The 22865-nt window shown below is 38.2% G+C and overlaps 1 protein-coding gene across 1 annotated transcript; it reads left to right on the top strand.

Annotated features, from left to right (window-relative positions):
* Positions 1-3466: 3466 nt before the first annotated feature.
* DKK1 (dickkopf WNT signaling pathway inhibitor 1) lies at positions 3467-5845 on the top strand. The gene is made up of 4 exons (XM_063103472.1): positions 3467-3712; positions 3963-4125; positions 5320-5463; positions 5592-5845. Exons 1-4 carry the CDS (start codon positions 3467-3469, stop codon positions 5843-5845), a joined length of 807 nt encoding a protein of 268 aa, XP_062959542.1.
* Positions 5846-22865: the final 17020 nt, after the last annotated feature.

The following is a 22865-nucleotide window of genomic DNA, read 5'->3' as shown; positions in this document are numbered from 1 at the left end:
TGTCACCCAGCTGTCAGAAAGACTCAGAGAATCATCAGAACCTCTCTTCCCTGAGACTTGTTGGTCATAGTTCTTTGATGCTTTTCTTTCTTCCCCATTACATAAGATGTGTGGAAATATAATCTGTTTTGAAAAAAGTGTTTACCCCTAACCCCATGAAAGTATATTGTTTCCCCAACTACTCACAGACTGAAAACTTTCTGAGGACAAGGACCTTTAATATTTTTGAGATCTACTCCTAATAATGGGCACTCACCGAATAGTAACCGGCTGCTGATGGAACAATGAACTTTACCTTCTTTCCTATTTTGCACTCTTGTTGCCAGTGAACAAACCAAATCATGGAAAGGATTTTCAAATGGAGACTCCACTGAAAAAGTAAATTTCTTCATTTGGAACAAAAGGTTGGCTTGCTACACCCTCAACCCTTTCTGAGAAACACCTACATAATTTATCTCCTGTATAAATTGTGAGATTATCTCCCCTTCTCTGGTTAAATCATTTGGAAGTAGGTAATATGAATACTCATTTTTATCACACAGCACCAACTACAGTGCTTAGCACATAGTAGGAATTCAGATACTGACAGATTCATTATTATTAGCACTAACCTTATGACAACTTCAGGATCAACATGAAATGGGAAAGAAGGTAGAAACCAGCCCCCTTGGAACCCCAGTCTTGGCTTAGCTCCCCTAACTCAACACAACAGATTCTGTCCTAGTTCAATGAATGAATATTCAATCACAACAGACATACAATATGTGTTCAGGGATCAGGATTCAATTTATAAAACATGGCTCTTTGTTAAAGTTTTCCTTTTGCTGATTAAATTGCTCCACTTTTTTTTCTTTTGCCCTCAAACAATGGTTACATTTGTGAATCCAAACTCTTAATGAACTAAGTTCATTAAATGTATTAATCATGTACCATTTCTTCCTAAAAGAGGGAGAGGTTGACTTGTAGTGTGGTACAAGTATACTCATATTTCTAGAAATAATTAAATAGGATAATAGGGTTAGAAGAAACATTTCCACTCTTCCCATGGGCTGGGGAGTCTTTCTCCACATTTCAACATTATACAAGTTCAAGACAGCCTGTAGATTATCTAGTACATGGAAGGTGCTCAACACAGTAATTACTGACGTTGTTATTTATAGTCTGCAAGTGATAATATGGCACCTAAAATCTTCTATACCTTTACCCTTCTACCCTATAATGCCTCTGTGCCCATGTAAACATCCAGTGAGCTGACTGGCAGGGCCATATACATCTAGGGAGACCTGGTTCATTGCTGATTCTCATGCCGGTTTCTGACTTATTTGTTTCTGACACTCATTTTTAAAGAGGCAATTAAAAAAACCTCCCCTTTGTTTCCAAATTCTAATTTGTTCCAAAAATTTCTGGAGAAGTAGCCAAATCTAGATCATTGTATACGTGCATATAAAACCTAAAGAAATATGTAGGATTTAATCCATGTTAGGTTTTTCAAGCAAGAGTTATCAATAAGCCGGAGGAAATTTCCCAGGATCGATGAAATTTGGGATTGTATGTACACCAGTGTAATTAGGAGCCCTATTATAGGCTTGTTTAGAAGATGTTATTAATATGACCTCTGGAACCCAAGGAACCAGGACACAGAGGATTAGTAACTTTGTTTTTTAATTACCCCTTTCCCCTCAACTTTAAAACTGTATTACTTCTAGACTATCACTGGCTGTATGTGGCGGTGGTCCCAGTCATGACTGGGTAAGGTCAGCATCGTGGAGTAATTATGGATACCCTAGAGGTTAGTGGAGCACGAAATAAATATATCCCAGTCTTTTTTTATTCAACAGTGATTACTCAATCATCTCTTCCTTTTCCAAACTCACATAGCAGTTGTCCATTTTCTGACACAAGATTTTTTTTTACAAGTTTTTTTATAACTTATTTTGTCTTTTATTATTAGTGTAATGTTATTATTACTATATTAGAATAAAGAGAACCTTATTCTCTAGAACAAAAACTCTGTCTCGTAAATATTTGTATTCTGTGCTCCCCCCGCCCCCCCCCAAAAAAGGCAAAAACCCGGAGGGTATCCCAATGCCAAGACACTAGTGTTTAAATATGTTTTTGTTGAATACATAGATTGTTTCCAATCTATAAGCATGACAACATTCTTATACACCAACCTTAGTTTATTATTTTAATACGCTAATCGAAATGACGTCAAGTTGACTTTCTGGTTCCCTTTCAGCCCTCCTTTTCCTCAAGGGTGTCTGTCTCCCTACAAGGGGTCTTCCTCGGTCCCTGGGAAGGTTTGACTTGGGATCAAATACATGCGTTCTCGAGCGCTGCGATTGGAAATAGTAATGGGGAAGTCAGGCGCTAAGCCTTGAGGGTTTCTTATCTCCCTGCACTAAGTCAGCACCGAGAAGGGGGAACCAGGGAAGGTCGCCTGACCCCGCACGCGGGACCCTGTCCGCTTTGGCTCTGGTCACTTTGATCTCGCGCGTCTGCCTAATCAAGTTCATCTACTGCCGCGACCGCTCGGATTCAAAGAACAACGTTAAATAGTTTGATTATCGGATGGTCATTTCCCTCTTGCCTCCACCTCTGATCTAATTTCCAAACGCCAGTCTCTCGCCTCCCTCTCTAAACTTCCCATCAAAAGAGAATTAGTTCTTCCTTCTTACCCTCGTTTGAAGTGCAAATTTCCTTCTCTTTGCACAATTTTCTCTCGGTGACAGGGAAAGGGCGGGGAGGCAATTGGACGAGTTTAACGCCGAGCGCCTCACCCAGATCTGCGAACCGCGACTCTGAAGGGTGAGCCTGCAGCTCGCACCCGCCACCTGGCCCTCTGGCAGGGACATTTCGCTAGAGCCTTTGAATTACTGATCGGGTTGTATTTAATACTGAATATTTATTCACGTGAACGATAAACGAGTATCGGCGTAAGGGAGAGGGGCGAAGAGTGGTTTTGCCAAGAGTTATCACCACTGGGCTCGGAAAAGTGTTTCAGATCCGCATAATCCAAGCCCTCCCTGCAAGGCAAGGTCGCCGGGTTCCCGGGGTTGCTCCCGCCGCCTGCATTTATTAAAGTCGTCTGCTCTAGTACTCATTGATGACCGCCACCCCGAAGGTGAGCTAGGCCAGCGGGACGATCGCGCAAGGGAGGGTCAAAGGCCCCCCTCCATGTACACAAACACACCCCCTTCCAGCCCCTCCCAACGCTTTGAAATCCCACCCCGGCTTTGTTGTCTCCCCCCAGGGGCCGAAGTGCTCAGAGCCCGCAGTATAAAGGCGGCGGCGGTGGCGGTGGCGGCGCAGAGCTCCGTGCGCCCCGCAGTCAGGACCCTGGGAGCGCGCGAGGCTCCCGGGACCCGGACGGTGCAGCCGCGCCGACGCGGTTTCGCTGGGCGCTAGGCTGGCAGAGGGACGGTTCCTCCTTTCTCTTTCTTTCTCCTTCTCGAGTCCTTCTGAGATGAGGGCTCTGGGCTCAGCGGGAGCTGCCCGGGTCTTGGTCGCCTTGGTAGCGGCGGCTCTTTGCGGCGCCCCTCCGCCTGGAGTGACCGCCACCTTCAACTCGGTTCTCGTCAATTCCAACGCGATCAAGAACCTGCCCCCACCGCTGGGCGGCGCTGCCGGGCACCCAGGCTCCGCAGTCAGCGCCGCGCCGGGGATTCCGTACGAGGGCGGGAACAAGTACCAGACCCTTGACAACTACCAGGTGAGGGGGGTCGCGGGGATCCGGGGTCGCTGTGACCCTTGAAGGAGTCCCATTTGGAGAGCAGGGCGTAGAACGTGCTGGGTGTGTGTGTGTGGCTCAGGGCGCATTTGGAAACGCTGCATTTGGGAACAGTGGGCTGCGACAGCTTTTGGCGAGGCGGACGGAGAGGGATTGTGATGAGCGTCCGGATCCAGGAGCGTGGCTACCCGGACGCCCGGGCTCCTCACCCTCTCCCGCCCCCTTCCCGCAGCCGTACCCGTGCGCTGAGGACGAGGAGTGTGGCACGGATGAGTACTGCGCCAGTCCCACCCGCGGAGGGGGCGCGGCCGTGCAAATCTGTCTCGCCTGCAGGAAGCGCCGAAAACGCTGCATGCGTCACGCTATGTGCTGCCCCGGGAATTACTGCAAAAACGGTGAGTCCCGTAGCTCCCTTTCGGTCTCGAACCGTCCTGCCTTTGAGCGCCTCCGGATGGAAGAACCAGCCCTGGGATCGGCGGACACTGCGGCGCCACCTGCAAATGGGCGCCTGGCATGCAGAGTGCCCCTGAAATATGCATCTTCATTGCCAAGGTTTAATCTGGGAGGGGAGAGAAGTGCAGAGGTCTCGGAGCTTCTTATATACTTCCTCTGTGTCCCTCAATGATTTAACACGACGGCTTACCTCACAGCGGACCCTTCCATAACAATTTGTCAGGGCAGAGCTTTGAGGTCAGTTGAGAAGGGTGGGGAGGGAGGTGGGATCTTACAGAGAGACCAGGGACACCTGCCTTGGCATTTAGCTGCCTTTTCCATTTTTCTTACAGTGACTTTTGTGGCTCTGCCAGACTGGCCTCCCCCTCATGATCCCTGTTGAAGCTGTTGTCAGCCAGAGGACAGAGTGATTTATCTGCTGGCCACTTTCAAGGGAGATCTTGATAATCCTTGCACCCTGGACTGTCCATTCTTCCCCTCCCATCCTCCCCGCCCCCTCCACCCTCTACCTTAAAATAACTACTCCTCCCCCCAACCACAGATCCACTAAAATGTAATTTCTCAAAGAAGTCGACTCAGACAGCCAAAGAGTTCTCCAGAAATAAACTAACAGGGTGGCGACCCTCCTTGGGACCCAGCAGTACTCCAGGATGAACTAACTAAATCTCTGTAATATCGAAATTATACAGTAAAGTAACTGGTGGGTGAGATTGTAATCTTCCAGGCATCTAGAATTGCATTTTCTTAATTTAGTCTGGTGTACCCATATAGCACCAAAGGCAGAGAAGTTATTTTTAAGCACAATTTTTTAAGTGACTGATTTTCCTTTTCTTACCCCAAGGGTGATATTAAAATGGGCAGAAATCTCACTTGCTACTACCACAGATGGTGAGAGAGTATTTTAAATGGCTATACTGGGAATGTTGCATATGACCGTACATTGTACACATTGGTGCTTCTGTCTATCTGGGGAGTTTTGCATAAACACTAGGGAGGAGGTTTGTATTGTGTTTAAAATAATGTCACCGTAATGAGGTGTCTCAAGTTGGTAGAGGCATAACAGACTGCCTCCATCACAGCTGCTAGCAGTAATGCATTATGACTGGGGAGTTAATCACTATTTTCTGCTTCCTTAGGAATATGTATGCCTTCTGATCACAATCATTTCCATCGGGGAGAAATGGAAGAAACCATTATTGAAAGCTTTGGTAACGATCACAGCACCTTGGACGGGTACTCGAGAAGAACCACACTGTCTTCAAAAATGTATCACACCAAAGGTAGGTTAAAGGACCTTAAGGTTCATCCTTCTTTGTCGGCACATCAGCAGTGTCTTTTGAATTATCTAAATGAAATGATTCAGGCTAGCAGTAACCATGTACCTTTCCTACTGTTTCCTTCTTTGTAGGACAAGAAGGTTCTGTCTGTCTCCGATCGTCAGACTGTGCCACAGGGTTGTGTTGTGCTAGACACTTCTGGTCCAAGATCTGTAAACCTGTCCTCAAAGAAGGTCAAGTGTGCACCAAGCACAGGAGAAAAGGCTCCCACGGGCTGGAGATATTCCAGCGTTGTTACTGTGGAGAAGGTCTGTCTTGCCGGATACAGAAAGATCACCACCAAGCCAGTAATTCTTCTAGGCTTCACACCTGTCAGAGACATTAAACCAGCTGTCCAAATACAGTGGACTCCTTTTATATTATATATGCTATGAGAACCTTTTATAACTTTTGTGAGTTCAATCCTAAGGATGTACAAATTCTGTGGTTACATTTAAGCATTCCAATAATACCTTCCGAAAATCTGGAGTGTAAGAGCTTTGTTTCTTTATGGAACTCCCCTGTGATTGCAGTAAATTACTGTGTTGTAAATTCTCAGTGTGGCACTTATCTGAAAATGCAACAAAACTTTTAATTATTTTTCTAAAGGTGCTGCATTGTCTACTGTTTCTCTTGTTATGTAAATTGTTGTACACATTGATTGTTAGCTTGACTCTGATAAATATTCTATATTGAACTGAAGTAAATAATTTCAGCTCAGAGTTCCTAAATGCATAACCCTTTACCCTTTTAATTCTAGAGTCTAGAATTCAAGGAGCTCTTGGAATGACAAATGATAGGTATCTAAAATCTTACATGAGAATATTAGCTTATTTTCTGAAATGTACTATCTCAATGCTTAGATTATATTTTTCTCTAGGCCGTGATAGTCCTTTAAATAAAATTTAACATTTAATATCATGAAATGTTACAAGTATAGATAAATTTGGGGATTGTGATCTTAGAGGGGTGTGTGTATGTGCGTGTATGTGTGTGTGTGTGTGTTCTACAGGAACAGAAATGTGACATGTTTAAAGAAGACCAAAGAAAAGATATTGTCTAAATGTATGACAATATTGATCAATTCTAGAGTAACTTTAAATAAAAATGTGTTCTCTATTGATAAAGTCAAATGATCATGGTAGTATGAGGTTGAATCTTACATTAATAGTTTCAAAATTGGTGTTCAATAAATTAATATTTACCTAAATGGTCAATACCTATTGGACAGAGAAGGAAATTGTTCACAAAGGTAATACCAAAGTACTTGGTGGTTGGCAGAAAGAGAATGTATATGTAGAAATATGTTTAACAAAGACAAGCAGATTTTGTACCAAATAAGTTAATTTGAAGTATCTTAAGTATTACTACATGCAAGCAAGACTCGTTCCAGTTACCTTGATTTTGAAATAATTATTAAATAAAAATTATCAATCCTTCCTCATTCCTCTCTTTCCTTCTCTTGCTGAGTTGAAAGTTTCAATTTTTGCTTACCCTGAGATCTATTGATTGGAATGAGGCTAGGGATATAGTTTTAAACGAAAACCCATGGAAATGAAATCTAAACTGTCTTTGCCTTTTTAGTTGCAGATTTGGTATTGTTTATACTGGGGAAAGGGGAAAGAAACCTCTTCAATTTATACTTATTCTGTAGTATTCTCAAGTCTACATCAAAACCATAAAATGCTGGGTTTAAGGCATTTGAAGGATAAGAGTGATTGATCAATTGTCCAAAAAGATTCCTTAAATAATGTCCTAGAATCTTTGCTGTTTTTGTGTTCCTGGAAGTTGTTCAATTTCAAGAGGCTCAGCCAAGGGGACCCAAGCTTTGGTTAGCTCATCATTGAGAGGGGAACTGGCAGGATGTCTTCCTTTTTTCTGGAAGTCTCAGCTTCCTCACCCAAAAGAAACTTTCTTTTTCTGCATATGCTTGTTGTCTGATGTGCCTTCTCCAATAAAGCACAATAGAGGAAAACCCTTTCTTCAGAAAAAAAAGAAAGAAGAGCCTTCGGTTTGAGGAGAAAGGAGCAAACACATAAAGGCCCTGGTTATTGGATCCCTTCCTCTCTATAGGAACCGACTATGGCCAGAGACTGCCAGTCTCTGCATATATCTGCACATCCACCCTCATTCCATCCCTTCTTGCTTCCCACCTCTGCACAGAGGTGAGAGACTGAGAAGCCAACCAAGGAGGGGCACCTCTTCTTCTACCCAACTGAGAAGTTAGGAAGGATTTCCATAAAAAAGAAATTCTGCACGTTTATAAAGTTGGAAAAAAATATCATGAAAACTGTAGATATTTTATTAACTGGTAACGGAGGCTGGAAGAAGGAAGTCAGATACAGTATGAATTCAAAAGAGGATCATGTAAAGAATCTGGAATATTTTAGATAATGGCTGCTTAAAATGTTTTTTTTGTGTGTGTGTGTGGTTGTTTCACTTTTAAACAATTTATTTGAATGGAAATATGTGCACATGAGAGCATTTCACAAGGTATTTTATCAAATGGTAGCACACTCCACACACTTACCTGCACCTAGCTCGTTTTACTCTATGTGTCTTACAGACAAAGACATTCTGTTCAATACATGTAGAGGTGACTCATTCTTTTTAACAATTGCATTAAGTTTGTAGTATGTTGGAATGTCTGTACCATAATTTATTTAACCAGACGTTATTGATAGACACTTACGTTGTTTCCAGAGTTTTTGCTATAAAAAAATAATGTGTCATAGGTATAGAATTTTTGTGTTCATGTGCTGGTGTCGTTATAAGATAATGACTGAATTCCAAAGCAAAATCCAAAATCAGAAAACATACTTTCTGTTGCTACTCATAAGGTCTGGCATGGACAGAATGTCAAGATGTATTCTTATCAATGGTCTAGTGGTGATTTAGCTCTTGCTAAATTATATCATAGGAGAAAAAAGGAAATATGGGCTTATCCTAACAATTTCACAGTAAATAGTAGTCTCTGGCATTCAGCTAAAGGTAGACTTGCTCTAATTACTTCGATATTAAAATAATTATCAAATAAAATCACAAATCTTTCCCCCATCCCTTTTCTTATTTTGCAAGAAGAGCCGAGTACTTCAAGCTTGTTTAATCTGTTGATAGGAAGGAGGCTGAAGATACCGTTTAAAAGAAAAATAAAAAACATGCAGCCTATTATTCATATTTCAGTTGACCAGAACACTTTATGGATTTTTTCTCGTGGTAAATCAAATTGCACTAATTCATTCATGGAGTCAGTAACATAATTACACAGTTGTGTTACCGGTTTTAGTATTTCTAATTGCATGGTCAAATTAGCACTCACTGCCACTTATGGAAATTGCAGGTGAAATCATTAAATTTTGCTTCATTTTAAAATTGGCAATATTATCTAATCTTATCATTCTACCAACATTTTTATAGTTTTAAAGAAAAATAGACAAGGCTACGCTTAGGCTTATTAATGTCTTCCATTGAGTCCTGTGATTATAATTTTCATACCTGCTAAAACATTACTTGGAATACAATATCAAAATATAAAATAAATACATTACTCATTTCTACACTAAAAAAGGTAGAACATAAATAATCTACATAACTTAAGCATCTGATGTTTGTACAAAGGTGTGTGCATATGTGGGTCTTTATATGTTTGGCATAATGGTGGCTGCTTAGCACTAGTCAATCACATCAGTAAGCTAGGACTACAATCAAAGTAATGTTAGGGAATTTTAATTTAATGAACAGTTATTGAGGAGCTTCTGGATAACTGAACACATGAGGTTCCTAGAGGGTAGCAAGCCTGGAAGGGCATGGAAGCTCTGCGTCCCTTCCCCCGTACCTCGCCCTGTGCATCTCTTCATGTGTATCCTTTGTAATATCTTTTATAATAAATGGGTAAACAAGTCAGAAAGACATCAAGAATTGTGTGTGCGAGTATGGGTATGTAATATCTGACTATTCTGCACATCTTCACAACCAGATATGTTCTGAGAGCCAACTCCTTGAAGGAGCAGATGACAGTGAAGGCTCTGATTCCGATTTCTTTTGGTGCTTCCAGCACTAATTGGTCCATGACCTGCAATGGTCTGAGCACCAACTGTGCCATGACCCTCTGTGGTCAAAATAACAGCCATGCTGCCTCCCAGCCGGTCCACTCCCTGCTTTCCAAACACTGCTGTGCCCTCATGTGTTGTCTCCACCGGCAGCCTGAGCATCCGTGGTGAGGCATCATAGCTCAGAGGTCCACAGGTAGGCTGTGGGGCGATTTCTTCAGGCACCTGAGCAGTAGCCATAGATACCACCCTCAGAGTTTCAAGCACCAGTCCTACAGGGGCTTCTCCTTCAGTCTTTGACTTCCTGATAACATTACCTTTTCCATTTAGTTTCCCCAGCCTGAAAGGTGCTGATTATTTTTGATCTCTGACGTCACCTTTACCTCTTTGCTCTTTCAGACTTTCAACACCCATGTAACTAATTCTCTTTATTATATATCCTCTGTTTGTAATAAAAACAAAAACAAACAAACAAACAAAAACATTTATTGAGCCTGCCTTGCTCAGTGGGCACTATGCTGGCATATAAAAAGATGTACACAGTATCATTCTCTAACTTCAGCATTTAGCAAGAGAGATAATAAACAAACATTAATGCTGGTAGTTGGTTTAGTGTAGTGGTTAGAAACACAGTTTCTGGAATCAGATAGACTTGGGGTGGAGTTGTGGCTCCCTCCATTTGTAACTGCATCAGGGGCAAAGGATATAACCTCATTGATAGTATGGAGAGAATATAGACTTTAGAATGTATGTGTGAGAATAATGGATGCATTATAATAATACTTACCATTATATCTACCTCACAGTAGGTATTAAATTTTAGGTTTTTACTATTGGATAGTAAAACATGTATATTGTAGTATATATGTTAATACCTGATATCAGATTAAATATTAATTAAATCATCCTGTAGCTGCTCAGAAAAAGCTTCAGAAAAGAGGTGGTATTTGAACCATCATCTTCTCAAGGCCCTATAGTTCAAGGAAAAGAAAACTGTTAAACTAGAGAAAGCAAAAAGGAGACATGAGTTGGGATGATACCTATCATGAAAATCAGTATGTAAAACATTTTGCAGACTGGCCACATTAGCTTGCTTTATGATTTATGCTCCATTGTCATTTACACGTGTCTATGCTTGGCATAGTGGCATAAGTTCTGTCGTCAGTATAAGGGACCTCGCAGCTCAGTTCTACTCATCAAATTGCTTAGACTCTTAGAGACTCTTTCAAATTCCTGGTTGGGTGGTCTGATTGGCTTAGCTTTGATCAGGGGTTCACCTCTCCTGCAACTGGCTATCCTGGCTACACAGTTCCTAACATATAATCTCAGCTGACTACACCGAGTTCACCTTTGATAGGAATTATGGTAGCTCTACAAGAAGGAGTGTATAGGTACAGGCGCCATGTCATCTCCACCACAAATTAGTTTTTGAAGGATGAGAAAGAGTTCAAAGTAGAAAAGAAAGACAAGAATACTGGAGACAGAGGAAGCAATGTGATATGGATTGTGTCCCCCACATTTTATGTAGTAGTAGCTTGATCCCCACTATGACTGATAAGAGGGTGGGAAATCCTGTTCTGGTAATTGCAAGGTGGAGCCTTGAAGAGGTGATTAGATTGTAGGACCATGCCTAGTGAATGCATTAAAAATAGTGGTCATGGACGTGGTTCTGAGGGCTTTCAAAGGAGAGTTCATGAGGAGCTCTCTCTGCTTTCACCATCTTGCAATGTGAGACCCCTGGGTCACTGTCACTACCATCAGATGTGTCCCTTGGACTTTGGATTTCCCAGCCTCAGACACTGTAAGTAATAATTTTTTTTTTCTTTATAAATTACCCAGTTCCAGGTATTTTGTTATAAGAAATGGAAACAGACTGTTACACAATGTGAGCAAAATTGTGAAGCTGCAAAAATAAAAATACACACTATGTTAAGAAAAGAGTAAATATTTCACTGTGGCTAGAGTGTGCAATACCTGGGAGGAGAACTTTTCTGATTTTCGTTAATATTATTTTTTGTCCAGGAAAAATAAATAAAAACTCTTCATTTTCAGCAACAGTTAACTCTTTTAGTGGCAATGGAGTTAAGGAAGGTATATTTGATTTATATTTTACCTCAAAAGATTTGTGGACTATCTTTAAAAATCATGGTGTTTTGTTTTTTTTTTTGCCAAAAAAATTATAAAATAAGGATAGCATTACTTTATTTCCAGCAAGATTAGTCATATTAGGTAGAGTTGGGATTAAAGAAATTATATATGAGACAATTCTGGTTTTGATTGATATGTTTAATACACAGATTTCACAAATTATGGTGGATTTATTTTGCCAAAAATTATAAATAAAAATAATATGACATAGTCTCTGTATACTGGTAAATGTAAATTACCTTTGAATGACAGTGATAACCAACCCCCTGCTATTATAAACTATTAAACAAATTCTACAGTAAAAAGAAAAATTGGTAGAAGACATGAAGCATGGCTGAGCATGATAACTCCATATTACATTTTATATTTCACAATAATTTTCTCCTCACGAGCAAAAATCACTGTTAAAAAGAATCCTATATTGAAAACTTTCACATATGTATGACAATCTGAAATTCAAATTAAAAACAGGCAATGTTACCTAGTCTTAGCATAGATGGAAATTTTTATTTCTAGAAATATAAGAACAAAAGCATGGATGTATAAAAATATCAATAATATTATAATAGCAAATATTAAAAATGAATTAAACGCCCAATAAGATAGAACTGTTTAGAAAATATATGTATGTCATCAAAGTATTCCACAATTAAAAAAGCATAGTACAGAACATACACAGTACAATCCTAATTACTTGTGGTAACATCAAATATCTAATCTATGCCTAGATGGCCTATCTGGAAGGTAGGATTGTGTCAACTTTTTAATCTCTTTTCATTACTTTCTACTTTTTCTGTAACAATAAGGCAAGATATTTTAATTATTAAATCTAAAGGTAAAACTAGAACCTGGCTTTTCCTCATAAATTTACCTTTATAGTAAGCAGATATCTGGGTGTGCCTCATTCTGATTAGGGAAAATTACTATTAGTGCTTAGTTACTCCTCCCTGAATTTCCCAAAAAATACAGGAAAGAAAAACATTCTTCATACTGACCAAATTTTTTTTCCATTCAAGAAGAACTGACTGGGAGAACTGAAGCCGGTACAGGCAAGATGTGTACGAGTATTTGTTGAATGAAGGAAGGAATGAATGAATAAGAAATAGAAATAGTTATGCCAATTTCAGTAGAATTACAACAAAACAGAACATACTATAACAAATACTTTAGCCAAAAAAAGAAAGAGGGAGGAGGCAAAAGAAAAATTACAATTCTTTTATAATAGATACACATTTTTTCCTGTGATCTTCTGTCTCCATATTTACTTTGTCAACTATCATATGTTGTGATGAACTGTCTGACACGGTGCGTAAATAAGAAAAATACATAAACCACTTTAGCAGGACATGGCCTTTAGTTTAGACATCTTTGTAGATGAGAAAAAAATCTCCTTTCTCTTCCCGACACTGTTAATGCTCTCCGAAAGGTTGGCTGATAATCTTGCAGGCAAGGAGATTGAATTTCATAGCTATTTTAAACAGAAAGCTAGAGACAAGAAAAAAGATGGAAGCTGTTTATTCTGGGATCTCTGCACATTTCAGTTTTATCACTAGTCTCAATTAACTTCTTGATCAAGTAGTGCCAAGTGCTGTTATGTCCTGACACGTAGGTGCATATTGCAGAAAATGTTTAAAACAAACAAGCAAACAAGCAACAAAGCCAGGACTTCTACTTCTCTAAGGCTGGGATCTATTTTTGGCAAAATTGAGAAACTACTAATTTTTTTCTCATATTAACATTTGATTCAGCAACTTTCTCTTTGCTGCTTGCACTCTCTCTCTCCCTTTAGGAAGCCCTATTCCTGTTTTCACAGTTTTCATCCATCCTTCTTATTTCTTTCCATTACTCCTTCCAAAGCCTCTCAGTGTTTCCATTGCTATTATTTTTTTTTATTCTAGCTACCTTCAGTTTTGCAGCATCAACCTCCTACACATGCCCTTTTAGTCAAACACCTTGTAGCAGAAACTGTTAGCTATTCACCAAGCCAGCTGCCCTTTCTTCCTGAGCACATTTCCCAGCCTCCCTTGCAGTAAGGTGTGGCCACATGACTGAACGTGGCCAATGAGGTGTGTGCCTGGAGACCCTTTGCTAGGCACCTCCATTCCTGCAGGCATTTGTCTTAAGGGAGATATTGATATCACTGTGATTAAAAGGCAGAGCCTCTCACAGCCTGAGTTTCTAAACAGTAATAATATGAACAGATTCTCCCCGACCCCACCCTCCTCTTATATGAGTTGGAAATAAACTTTGATTGTGATAAGTCATCGAGATTTAGGTTATGGGTTTTTTAAAAAAATGTTACTTTAAGATACACCTCAAGCTTTACCTTTCTCCTTCCTTCTCTTCATTCTCCTCCCAGATTCTACCCCCTTATGTGCCTATGTCAGAGACCTACCAGTGGGAAAATTAGTTGGTCTTATAAGCAATAAGGGCACAAAACTTTGGGGTGCAATTGAATTCACATTAACATTTGTAGGAAAATATGAAAGCTTGTATCATTGTTTGACACATGGTAGGAACTCAATGAATGTTTTTGCTTTCCTTTTTCTATTCTGGGACTTTGCAAATAAACCCTCTGCTTAACTAAGTGATACAATTAGCAGGAAATGATAATGATAATTACAGCTTTTCAGGGCACATTTTAGGAACCAGAGACTATTTGAAGTGTGTCACATATATTTACTTGTTTTATGCTCACCATAACTCTGTGAGGTAGGTATGTTTATCACTCCTATTTTACATAGATGAGGAAATTGAAGTAAAGAAAGTTTAAGATGTTTACCTGAGGTCACATAGTTACTAAGCGGCAAAACCAGAATCTGGAAACAGATATCTGCTCCAAAGTCCAGGCTCTTAACCACTACTAATAGGGGGGTGTATTCAACTATCTAAAACTTCCTGTAGCCTTTAGGTTACTTAATAGTTACACTGAAAACAGGCTAAAGATTTATCTGCTGACTTGGAAAAATGTAGCATCTCAAGTTCCTGAATTGGGAAACTTGTTTACATGAAATTCCATTACATAATATATTTGATAATGTAATGCTCTATGGTCTTTCTTGTGTGTTTAAATAAAAAAGGAATAAAATATTAGATTAGTAAAACACTAGAAGTGAAGTATTTTAAAGTTAGGAATAGTATGATCTCTTTCTTGATTAGAAAGAGAATTTAATGGATTAATTACCAGGAAAGTTTACCAAATAAACTCACTGTTATACTGTTATGCTATTTCTCTCATCCAAGAGGATGCTTTCTGCACAGTAAATTATATTACAAACTGCATTATGACTAAAAACCCTTGCATTTAAGGCCAGTTACTGAGTCACCTATATGCAACGCGAACTGCATTTTACAAATGTTCTTTTGTATTTTGATTAGAGTTGCTTTTTAAGTCCATCCTTCAAATTTATATCTCATGTGGCGACAACCATTCTGTGGTTACCATTTGCTATTTATTAACAAATGAGGGATGAGTGGTTTCAACTTCCAGAAGAAGAAAAAAATCTAGTATAATTATGTCACAGATTCATGCTAAAGAGCTAAAAGGAGCAGAGACACACACAAGAGAGATACCCAAATTGTGTTTCTTTAGTAATTGTTTTACATAAAGCACAAAATTGATGATGAACTCACAGCATTGAGGTAGAACTTGGAGTCGAGGTTGAATTTTTGCATACTTGGAGGTTTTAGGATAGTGTCTGACACAAAATGAGAACTATTAATAAGTGGTCCTTCTGCTACAGTCATATATGGACTCCAGTGTGAATGAGCTTTCAGTGTACTCTTCTGTGAATGCCGTTTCAGTCTACTTTTAATTCAGGATGCTATAATTACATTGCAGTGGTGATGTGTCTCATGCCATCAAGGAGAGATTTTACACACCAGTTTAGGATCGGGAAGAAGTCAAGGTGTTCTCGTATATGTTTCTGATTACAGTTTTGAAGGGGCGAACATTTTATAGCTTTCTTAGAAGAGTGGTTCCCAAACTAAGCTCATCACATGAAATACCTGGGAAAACTCAAAACTATAGATTCCTGGGTCTCTTCCAAGATCTACTGAATCAGAATGTCTTGGGATTGGGGTATGCATCTGTATTTTGTAAAGCCCTTCCACTGACTGATATTGTAGATCTAATTTTGGAACCCACTGGTGCACATCCTTTAATCAAAATGTTTTACTTCCAACAATATGGCCATAGAGGGGCCATGTGGAGAGAAAGAAACCATTGGTTGAGCACTTATCATGTTCCAATACTTCAACTTGAGTAAATATATAATTTCATGTGATTCTTGCAACAATCCTAGCAGGTATATATAATGGTCCAATATATCAACAAGGCAATGAAACAAGGGGGTGCTGAGAGATAAACCGATGTCCTTAACATCACATAGCTAAGAAGTAGTAGAATGACGACTGAGATCTGGATGCTTATGGCCCCAAAGTCCACTTTATGTTAATGGTGATAGAAATGGCAACTTTATTTTTTTTTTCTGGTGTTAGAGTTTACTTTCTATGTTTGCAGATACTTCTTTAAGAAAACTCATTTTACTGAGTTTCAATCGTGGAATGAAAGAAACTGAAATAGAAACAAACTAAGGCACTTAACTGGAGTCACTCTGGCTTTCTTCTAATGCCCATTTCATCTCATGAAGTCGTCCCCAGAAAATGTGATTGATTAGTTAGATGGATGACCTAGGCTTTGGAATTTTTAAAAGACTGACAGGTTATTCTAATATAGACAAGTTTGGAAACCACTATTATTAGCCTCTATCTTCCTCAAAGTAGCAGAAGTATTGATATTTTTGCCTTTATCTTGGAACAGACTTGTAGAATGCCACTTTGACTCTGAAACTGGAATTGAGATCTTGATGTTTCTGAACTTGCCTACAAAGGATCGCAGCTAGGAATGGAATGCCTGTGATATATCTAAATTTGGGAATCTTTCATAACCTATATGTCAAGGCCCAAGAATGGGGAAGTTTTGATAGCATATTTACCACTAAATGGGAAAGTGAAAAGGAGTACGAATAATATCTGAAATTTTGAAAAATCTCTCACACCTCCCATTCCCCAAAACATAGCTGATTTGAACAGGTTGAATTACAACTCTGGATTAATTGAAAGGTGGGGTTTAAAATGAGTTTAACATGATACAATTTCTTAGCTAAAAGAACCATCATAGCAAGTTCTAGGGAAGTACAAGCTAAATGGTCTTGTAACAGAGAAATTTATGGTGTGAGAAAGAATATGCACATTAACACCATTTACTGTGTGCTGACTTCACAAAATTCTCAGAGCGTAAAATACAATTCAAAACCGATGGTTTCTGTGCCTAAACAGACATTTAAAAGCCGTTGAGCTTCTGAAAAGCTTGTGGTCTTAAAAATGACTGATATCAGTGTTCTAATGGCACATATTTAAGCATCTACTGTGGCCATTAAGCCTTTCATGTTTCTTTCTTTCTTTCTTTTTTAAATGAATGAGCAACACATATTGCATCACCCTGAAAGCCCTGTGCAGTGACTGCCAGGTGACACAGGCCTGTTGTAGAAGGCACAGAGAGTATGTGGAAAGTTGTTTAAGTACCTAAGAAAGAAAAACAGTAAACCACCTGCTTAAGCTGATCTCTAGTGTCTTCTAATTCTTTGGGCTCTAGTCTCTAAATAATTGAACCTTGATCTCATTCGAGGTGGGGAAAATACACACAGGTGGCCTAACTTCTAATTATTTCATTCCAGTGAAAGGCACAGGTGTCAAAGTCTTAAGGATTCTGGTCCTTCATTTAGTGCACTAAATCTTGTGTGTGTGTGTTTTCTTTTAAAGAAAACACCAATTGCCCTGTTAATCCGATGATGTCTGTGGCTCCTTTTAGCTTGCACTGTCATTTACACTAACTCCTTTGGCTCTTCTGATTTGCTGCGGTTGCTGCTACTGCTTTTAAAACCTTGAATGTTCTCCAGGATCCTGGTTTTCAGTCTTCACTGCTTATTTGGATCATGGGATGTTCTAACAACTACTGATGCTCATGTCCCGTCCACAGCAGTTCTGACATAACTGGTCGGAGTGCAACCTGGGCAATGGGAATTTTTAATGATCCCCACGTAATTCTAACATGCTGCAAAGTTTGAGAACCACTATTCTAAGAAGTGGAATCTGATACTGGTTTTCTTGTCCAGTGCTGAGCTTTCCTATCTTTGCCCTAGCATACATAAATATTTGGTTGGTTTCGCTTTTTAGCAGAAGTACATAATAGAAAGAAATAGTCAACTTAGTCAACCCGTTGAGTGTGTTGTATGAACTTACTGTACCTACTTGTAGAATAGATTGGATTTGGGGCTTGCAAAATGGAAATATTGCAGGATATGTATTTACCATGGGGGGGAGAGGGAGGGGTAAAAGGAGGAATTGGTAAAGGGACACAAAAATCAACTACATTGTATATTGATAAATCAAAATAATAATAATAAAAAGAATGCAGAAAATGCCAGAGTAGAATCTTACAACTGCTTATCCAGGTATGCAAACAAATTAAAAGAAATGAAATGCTAAGCATACCCAGAGAGAACTGTAATTCTGATTCCAAATCTAAGAAGAGCATAAACCAAGACTGAATATATAGTGAGAAGGTAAGCTTATCTCTATCCTGAGAATGAGTAATAACTTCAAATCAAATCTTTAATTAGGGATAATGATACAAGTTATGTGAAACTCTATTAATCCAGGTTTTACCAATTCAGACTTTGTAATTCTGAAATTGCAGAGATATTTCTTATTACATTTAAAGTATTTTTTTTAATTTATGGAATTTCTTAAAGCAAGACGAATTCAGACTAAAAATCGTTGTTTTCAAATGATTTTAATGAAATGAGAACTCTGTGATAAGCTTCTCTTCTAGAGTAGTTATTGGATAAACACCATTACAGTAATAGAAAGCAAAATGAGAGAAATAAAGTTTAACAGGCAGCCATAAAACCCTAACAAAATAGAGTATTTTTATTGTTGAAGGTCCCCTTGCTATCTTTGCATCTACAGGCAAACATTTTACCAGTAATTCCTGTAGGCAAAAATTCTCCTTCTGATAATGATACATTGTTATACAGGTCTTCTATGGGTTAAATTTTTTATTGATATGACTCATTTTATTTATTAATACTTATATCTTAGTTTAAAGAGATACTACTCTTGAAAAATTATAAAATATTTTTTTGAAAAAACACAATTCTCCATAAACAAATCCTTCCTAGTCCCTAAAAATTAGTGAGGCTTTGATACATTTTAAAATCTGCTTAGTTTTGGACTTTGTTGGTTATTTTATTCCACCTCCTTTTATTTTAATTCAGAAGCAATATGTGAATAACTTTTTGTTGTAAAAATGTTTTTTAGATATAGTTCAAAAGTTTTCTTTATGGTTTTCTTCTCCTTCCCCAAACTCCTCCGCTTCCCTAGTTGTAATTATTAAGTATGTAATACCTACCCTACTAGTATAAATGGGACAGTTTTATACTAATTGGCTCTGAATTCCTTTTTATCCACTGACTATGTCTTGGTAAGTTTTCAAAATGATATACGGAAGTTTGTCACAATCTACTACAAAGGTTGCATACTATTCTATAGCATAGATGTTCTTAGATTATTAATCATTTCCCTCCTGAATAACGATATGCATCCAATTTTGTATTCTAACCAATGTAGTGCTGGGCATTCATTCCTTTGTGTATATATGCAAACTTTGTTCAAGTCTTTCGCTTTATTTTTAATTAAAAAAAATTTTTTTTGAGTCTTTCACCTTAACATGTGCTATATGCTGCTAATTGCCTTACAATAGTCCCTGCCATATTATGGTCCTACTATCAATGTTTGAGAAGGAACTCAATTCCTTGCATCTTTCCTAGTGGTAGGTAATGCCAATCTTTAATTTCTAACAAATAAATGAGTAAAAATAGTGCCATATTGTTTTAATTTGCTTTTCACTGCTTATTAACGAAGTTTATTTAAGTGTTTATTGCCTTTTTATATTCCTTTTATGTCTTTATTCTGTAGTTGAACTATCTAATTTCTGTTATGGCTAATGGTCTCCATACCAGCATTCTAATTAAGATCAATTTCTTTGGCAGGATTTTCAAATTTCTACCAGGAACCAATGCAGAGTGGTTTACTACAGCATCAAATTGTCGGATGATATTTATGTTGATCTCACAATTCTATAATGATGTGAGTACTCCTCCAGGTAGGATATCTATATCAGAATCATCCAGATGCTTATGTAAAATGTAAACGTTATAATCTATGGGTGAATCACTGTATCTGGGTGTGAGGACAAGAAATCTGCATTTTAAATAAATCACTCTGAAAATTCTTATGAACAGTAAGTTCGTGGGTAGTTCAGGTGTGATTTGTTTAGGTATGATTTGGACTTTCACTCATTTTTTTTTTTTTTAAAGCAAACTAGAGAATATGTGGGATTAAACAAGACATGAAATTTTAAATTTCCTAGAGAAAGATAAAAAAAAAACCTGACCCAAACATTAAACTTAGTGACAATCATAAGGTATCTCCAAGTGGCAAACAAGTTGGACACTTACAAATTCACCTTTAAAATTTTATAATAGCTTATTTCTTGCTAGAGCTGCTCAATTAATTGCTATTTGTTTCCCTAATTAAAAGGAACACTCTAATATCACAGATAATCTTTCTTTAAAAAAAAAAAAAAGTTGTCTGTGTGGCATGCTAATTGCTATTAGGATTTCTGTCTAGGGATAAAAGGTCCTAGGAATGAAGGAAAGGTCCTGAGATCTGAATCCAAGTCTGTGATGGAATGACATGCTCTGGCCAAAACAAGCAAGAAAGGAGGGCTGGGGATATCTACTGAGCAGAGACATCACTGAGGAACAAGAGCCAGAGGGAGAGGACAGGGAGAGAGGGTGAAGCAGGAGATACTAAGAAAACATTATCACCAAAAATACTCAAAAAACAAAAAACTGGGAATGGGGGGAAAGAATAGGTAAGGGAAACACATTAAGAACATATCATACATTTCCTTAATTAATGCTAAATAGTTAGTTCCCAGATAAATAATTTTAGAATTATGAGCCCTTCATTGTGATTGATTTCTGTGATTTTTGACTAATGTTTTATTAACACCTAATGTTCATTTGTGCTTCTGCTCCATTTCTTGGGTGATGGTTTTACATAGACTATCAGTAAGTTGTTATTTTTATTATTATAGGTACTTTCAATTCATCAATTATCCTAGAAATTGAATTCTGAAAATTTAAGAAGTGGGGGCAAGATTTTGAAACAAGAATGGCTTCTGATCTGTGGTTTCCTGTCAATGCTATCATAATCTTACCATCTTCATGTGCTAGCCCTTATTGCTTTAATATGAATTTTCCAATGACCCAGGTATAAGACAATAAATGCCTTGAATATATTCAATAGAAACTATGCACTAACTGATTTAATTGAACAAAGTGCCAAGTCACCAATTGGAAAGCATTATGTGAACTGTGAGAAAGTTTTAATTTCTATAATCCATGTTCTTCAAATGACTCGTACCTAACTAAATAATATGTTCATTCTTGTATCTGTCTTGTCTTTAAGCTTGCATCTCCCTTCCAGCATAGGAGGCAACAGATCCTAGATATGATCTAGGATACTAGAAATACGTTACAGAATATTGCCATAAAAAAGAAAGGAGTAAAAAAGAGCTTACAATTTCTGAGGCTTTGTTAAGGAACATCACAATGAAACACTCATATTTTTTAGTGAAGGGGTCTTGTGGGCCGGGCCACACATATGTACATATAGTCAAGGAAGTTCACTAATTCCAACTGCATGCATTTATCACTTCCCAACTAAAAGAGTATCTCCAAAACATTTATTGATTCTGTTGCCATATTTTGAATTTCAGCGATGTAAGTATGTTTAGTGGTAATCTTGAACTTCTAATTACAGACTCTAATCTTGATTGTTATTTAGTCTTCATTGTTAAGCTTATAAAATAAACGCTGTTAAATTATCTTCAAATGCTTCTAAGTTAAAAGTACTTTAATGGATGCTACATATGCTTGGATTTAAAGTCTAAACCAGAACAAGCTACTCTAAAAATTGCTAATTCTCATTATAATTTTTACCTTATAAAAGCTCATACTAATTCCTATATTGTTGTACAAAATAATTCTCTTTACTAAAACCAAAGAGAGGGCTCGTGGATAACCCCTTGTTATGTAATAAGGAAAAAAATAATATGAAGAGGTATAACTTTAATTCTTTTTGGTCTACTACACTTCACAAATTGAATAATAAAAATTAGAATTAGAGAAACATGTTTAGGGTGATAAAGTTGTCAGAGAATCCTATATGATGTAGCAGAAAGAACATGGGCTGTGATGTTTCAGAGACGTAGGTTCAGATCTTGGCTCTACTTGTAACTGCTACAGCATTTTAGTAGCTATAAAAAGGGATTGGGAAAGCCTACCTTACATGATTGCTGAACTGAATAAATGAGAATGAGATAATATGTATGAAAACAGTGAGCATGGTTCCTGCTAATGGCAAATGTTTATCAAGCCATTCGTATATGCTAGGTACTATACTAAGTATTTTCTATGGATCTATGCCACAGGACTGGTGAGGATGCGGGTTTAAGTCAATGGGATTCTCCTTATTTGAGTATTTCTACCTGTCAATATACCAGAAATTGGAGAGTGCAAGGAAGGAAGCTAGAGGGGGAGAAAGGAAGAGAGGAATGAAGAGAGATGCTAAAAGCTTAGAAAATAAAGATCCTGTCTTTCACAGGGCTTAACATTTCAATGAAGAAGCTTCATGGACAGAGATTGTAACACATGAAATGATTGGAGAACAACTGTTGGGAATTGTGTGAAGGGAATTCCTGGTGAGGTAGACCTTGGTAAAAGGAGAAAACAGAGCAATAGACATGTAAAGGGTAGAAAGCCTGGAAATTATGAATGATGACAGTAAAAACCCTTACAGGCCCTAGTCTAATCTCCTCAGATTGGGATCACAGAGACAGAATATCACACACTAGGATTTCAAAGCCTCTGCCCTCCCCTCTCTAATATCTTCTTTTCCCTGTTTTGCTTTTTACATACCATAGTCTGTTCACAAGCACAAATTAATTTATCACTGTTTGAAGGAATCTCTGTGTAA

This window comes from Cynocephalus volans, chromosome 7, assembly GCF_027409185.1.
Source record: "Cynocephalus volans isolate mCynVol1 chromosome 7, mCynVol1.pri, whole genome shotgun sequence".
Lineage (NCBI taxonomy): Eukaryota > Metazoa > Chordata > Mammalia > Dermoptera > Cynocephalidae > Cynocephalus > Cynocephalus volans.
The sequence above is the reverse complement of the archived record's forward strand: the minus strand, read 5'-3'. Positions and strand labels throughout refer to the sequence as shown.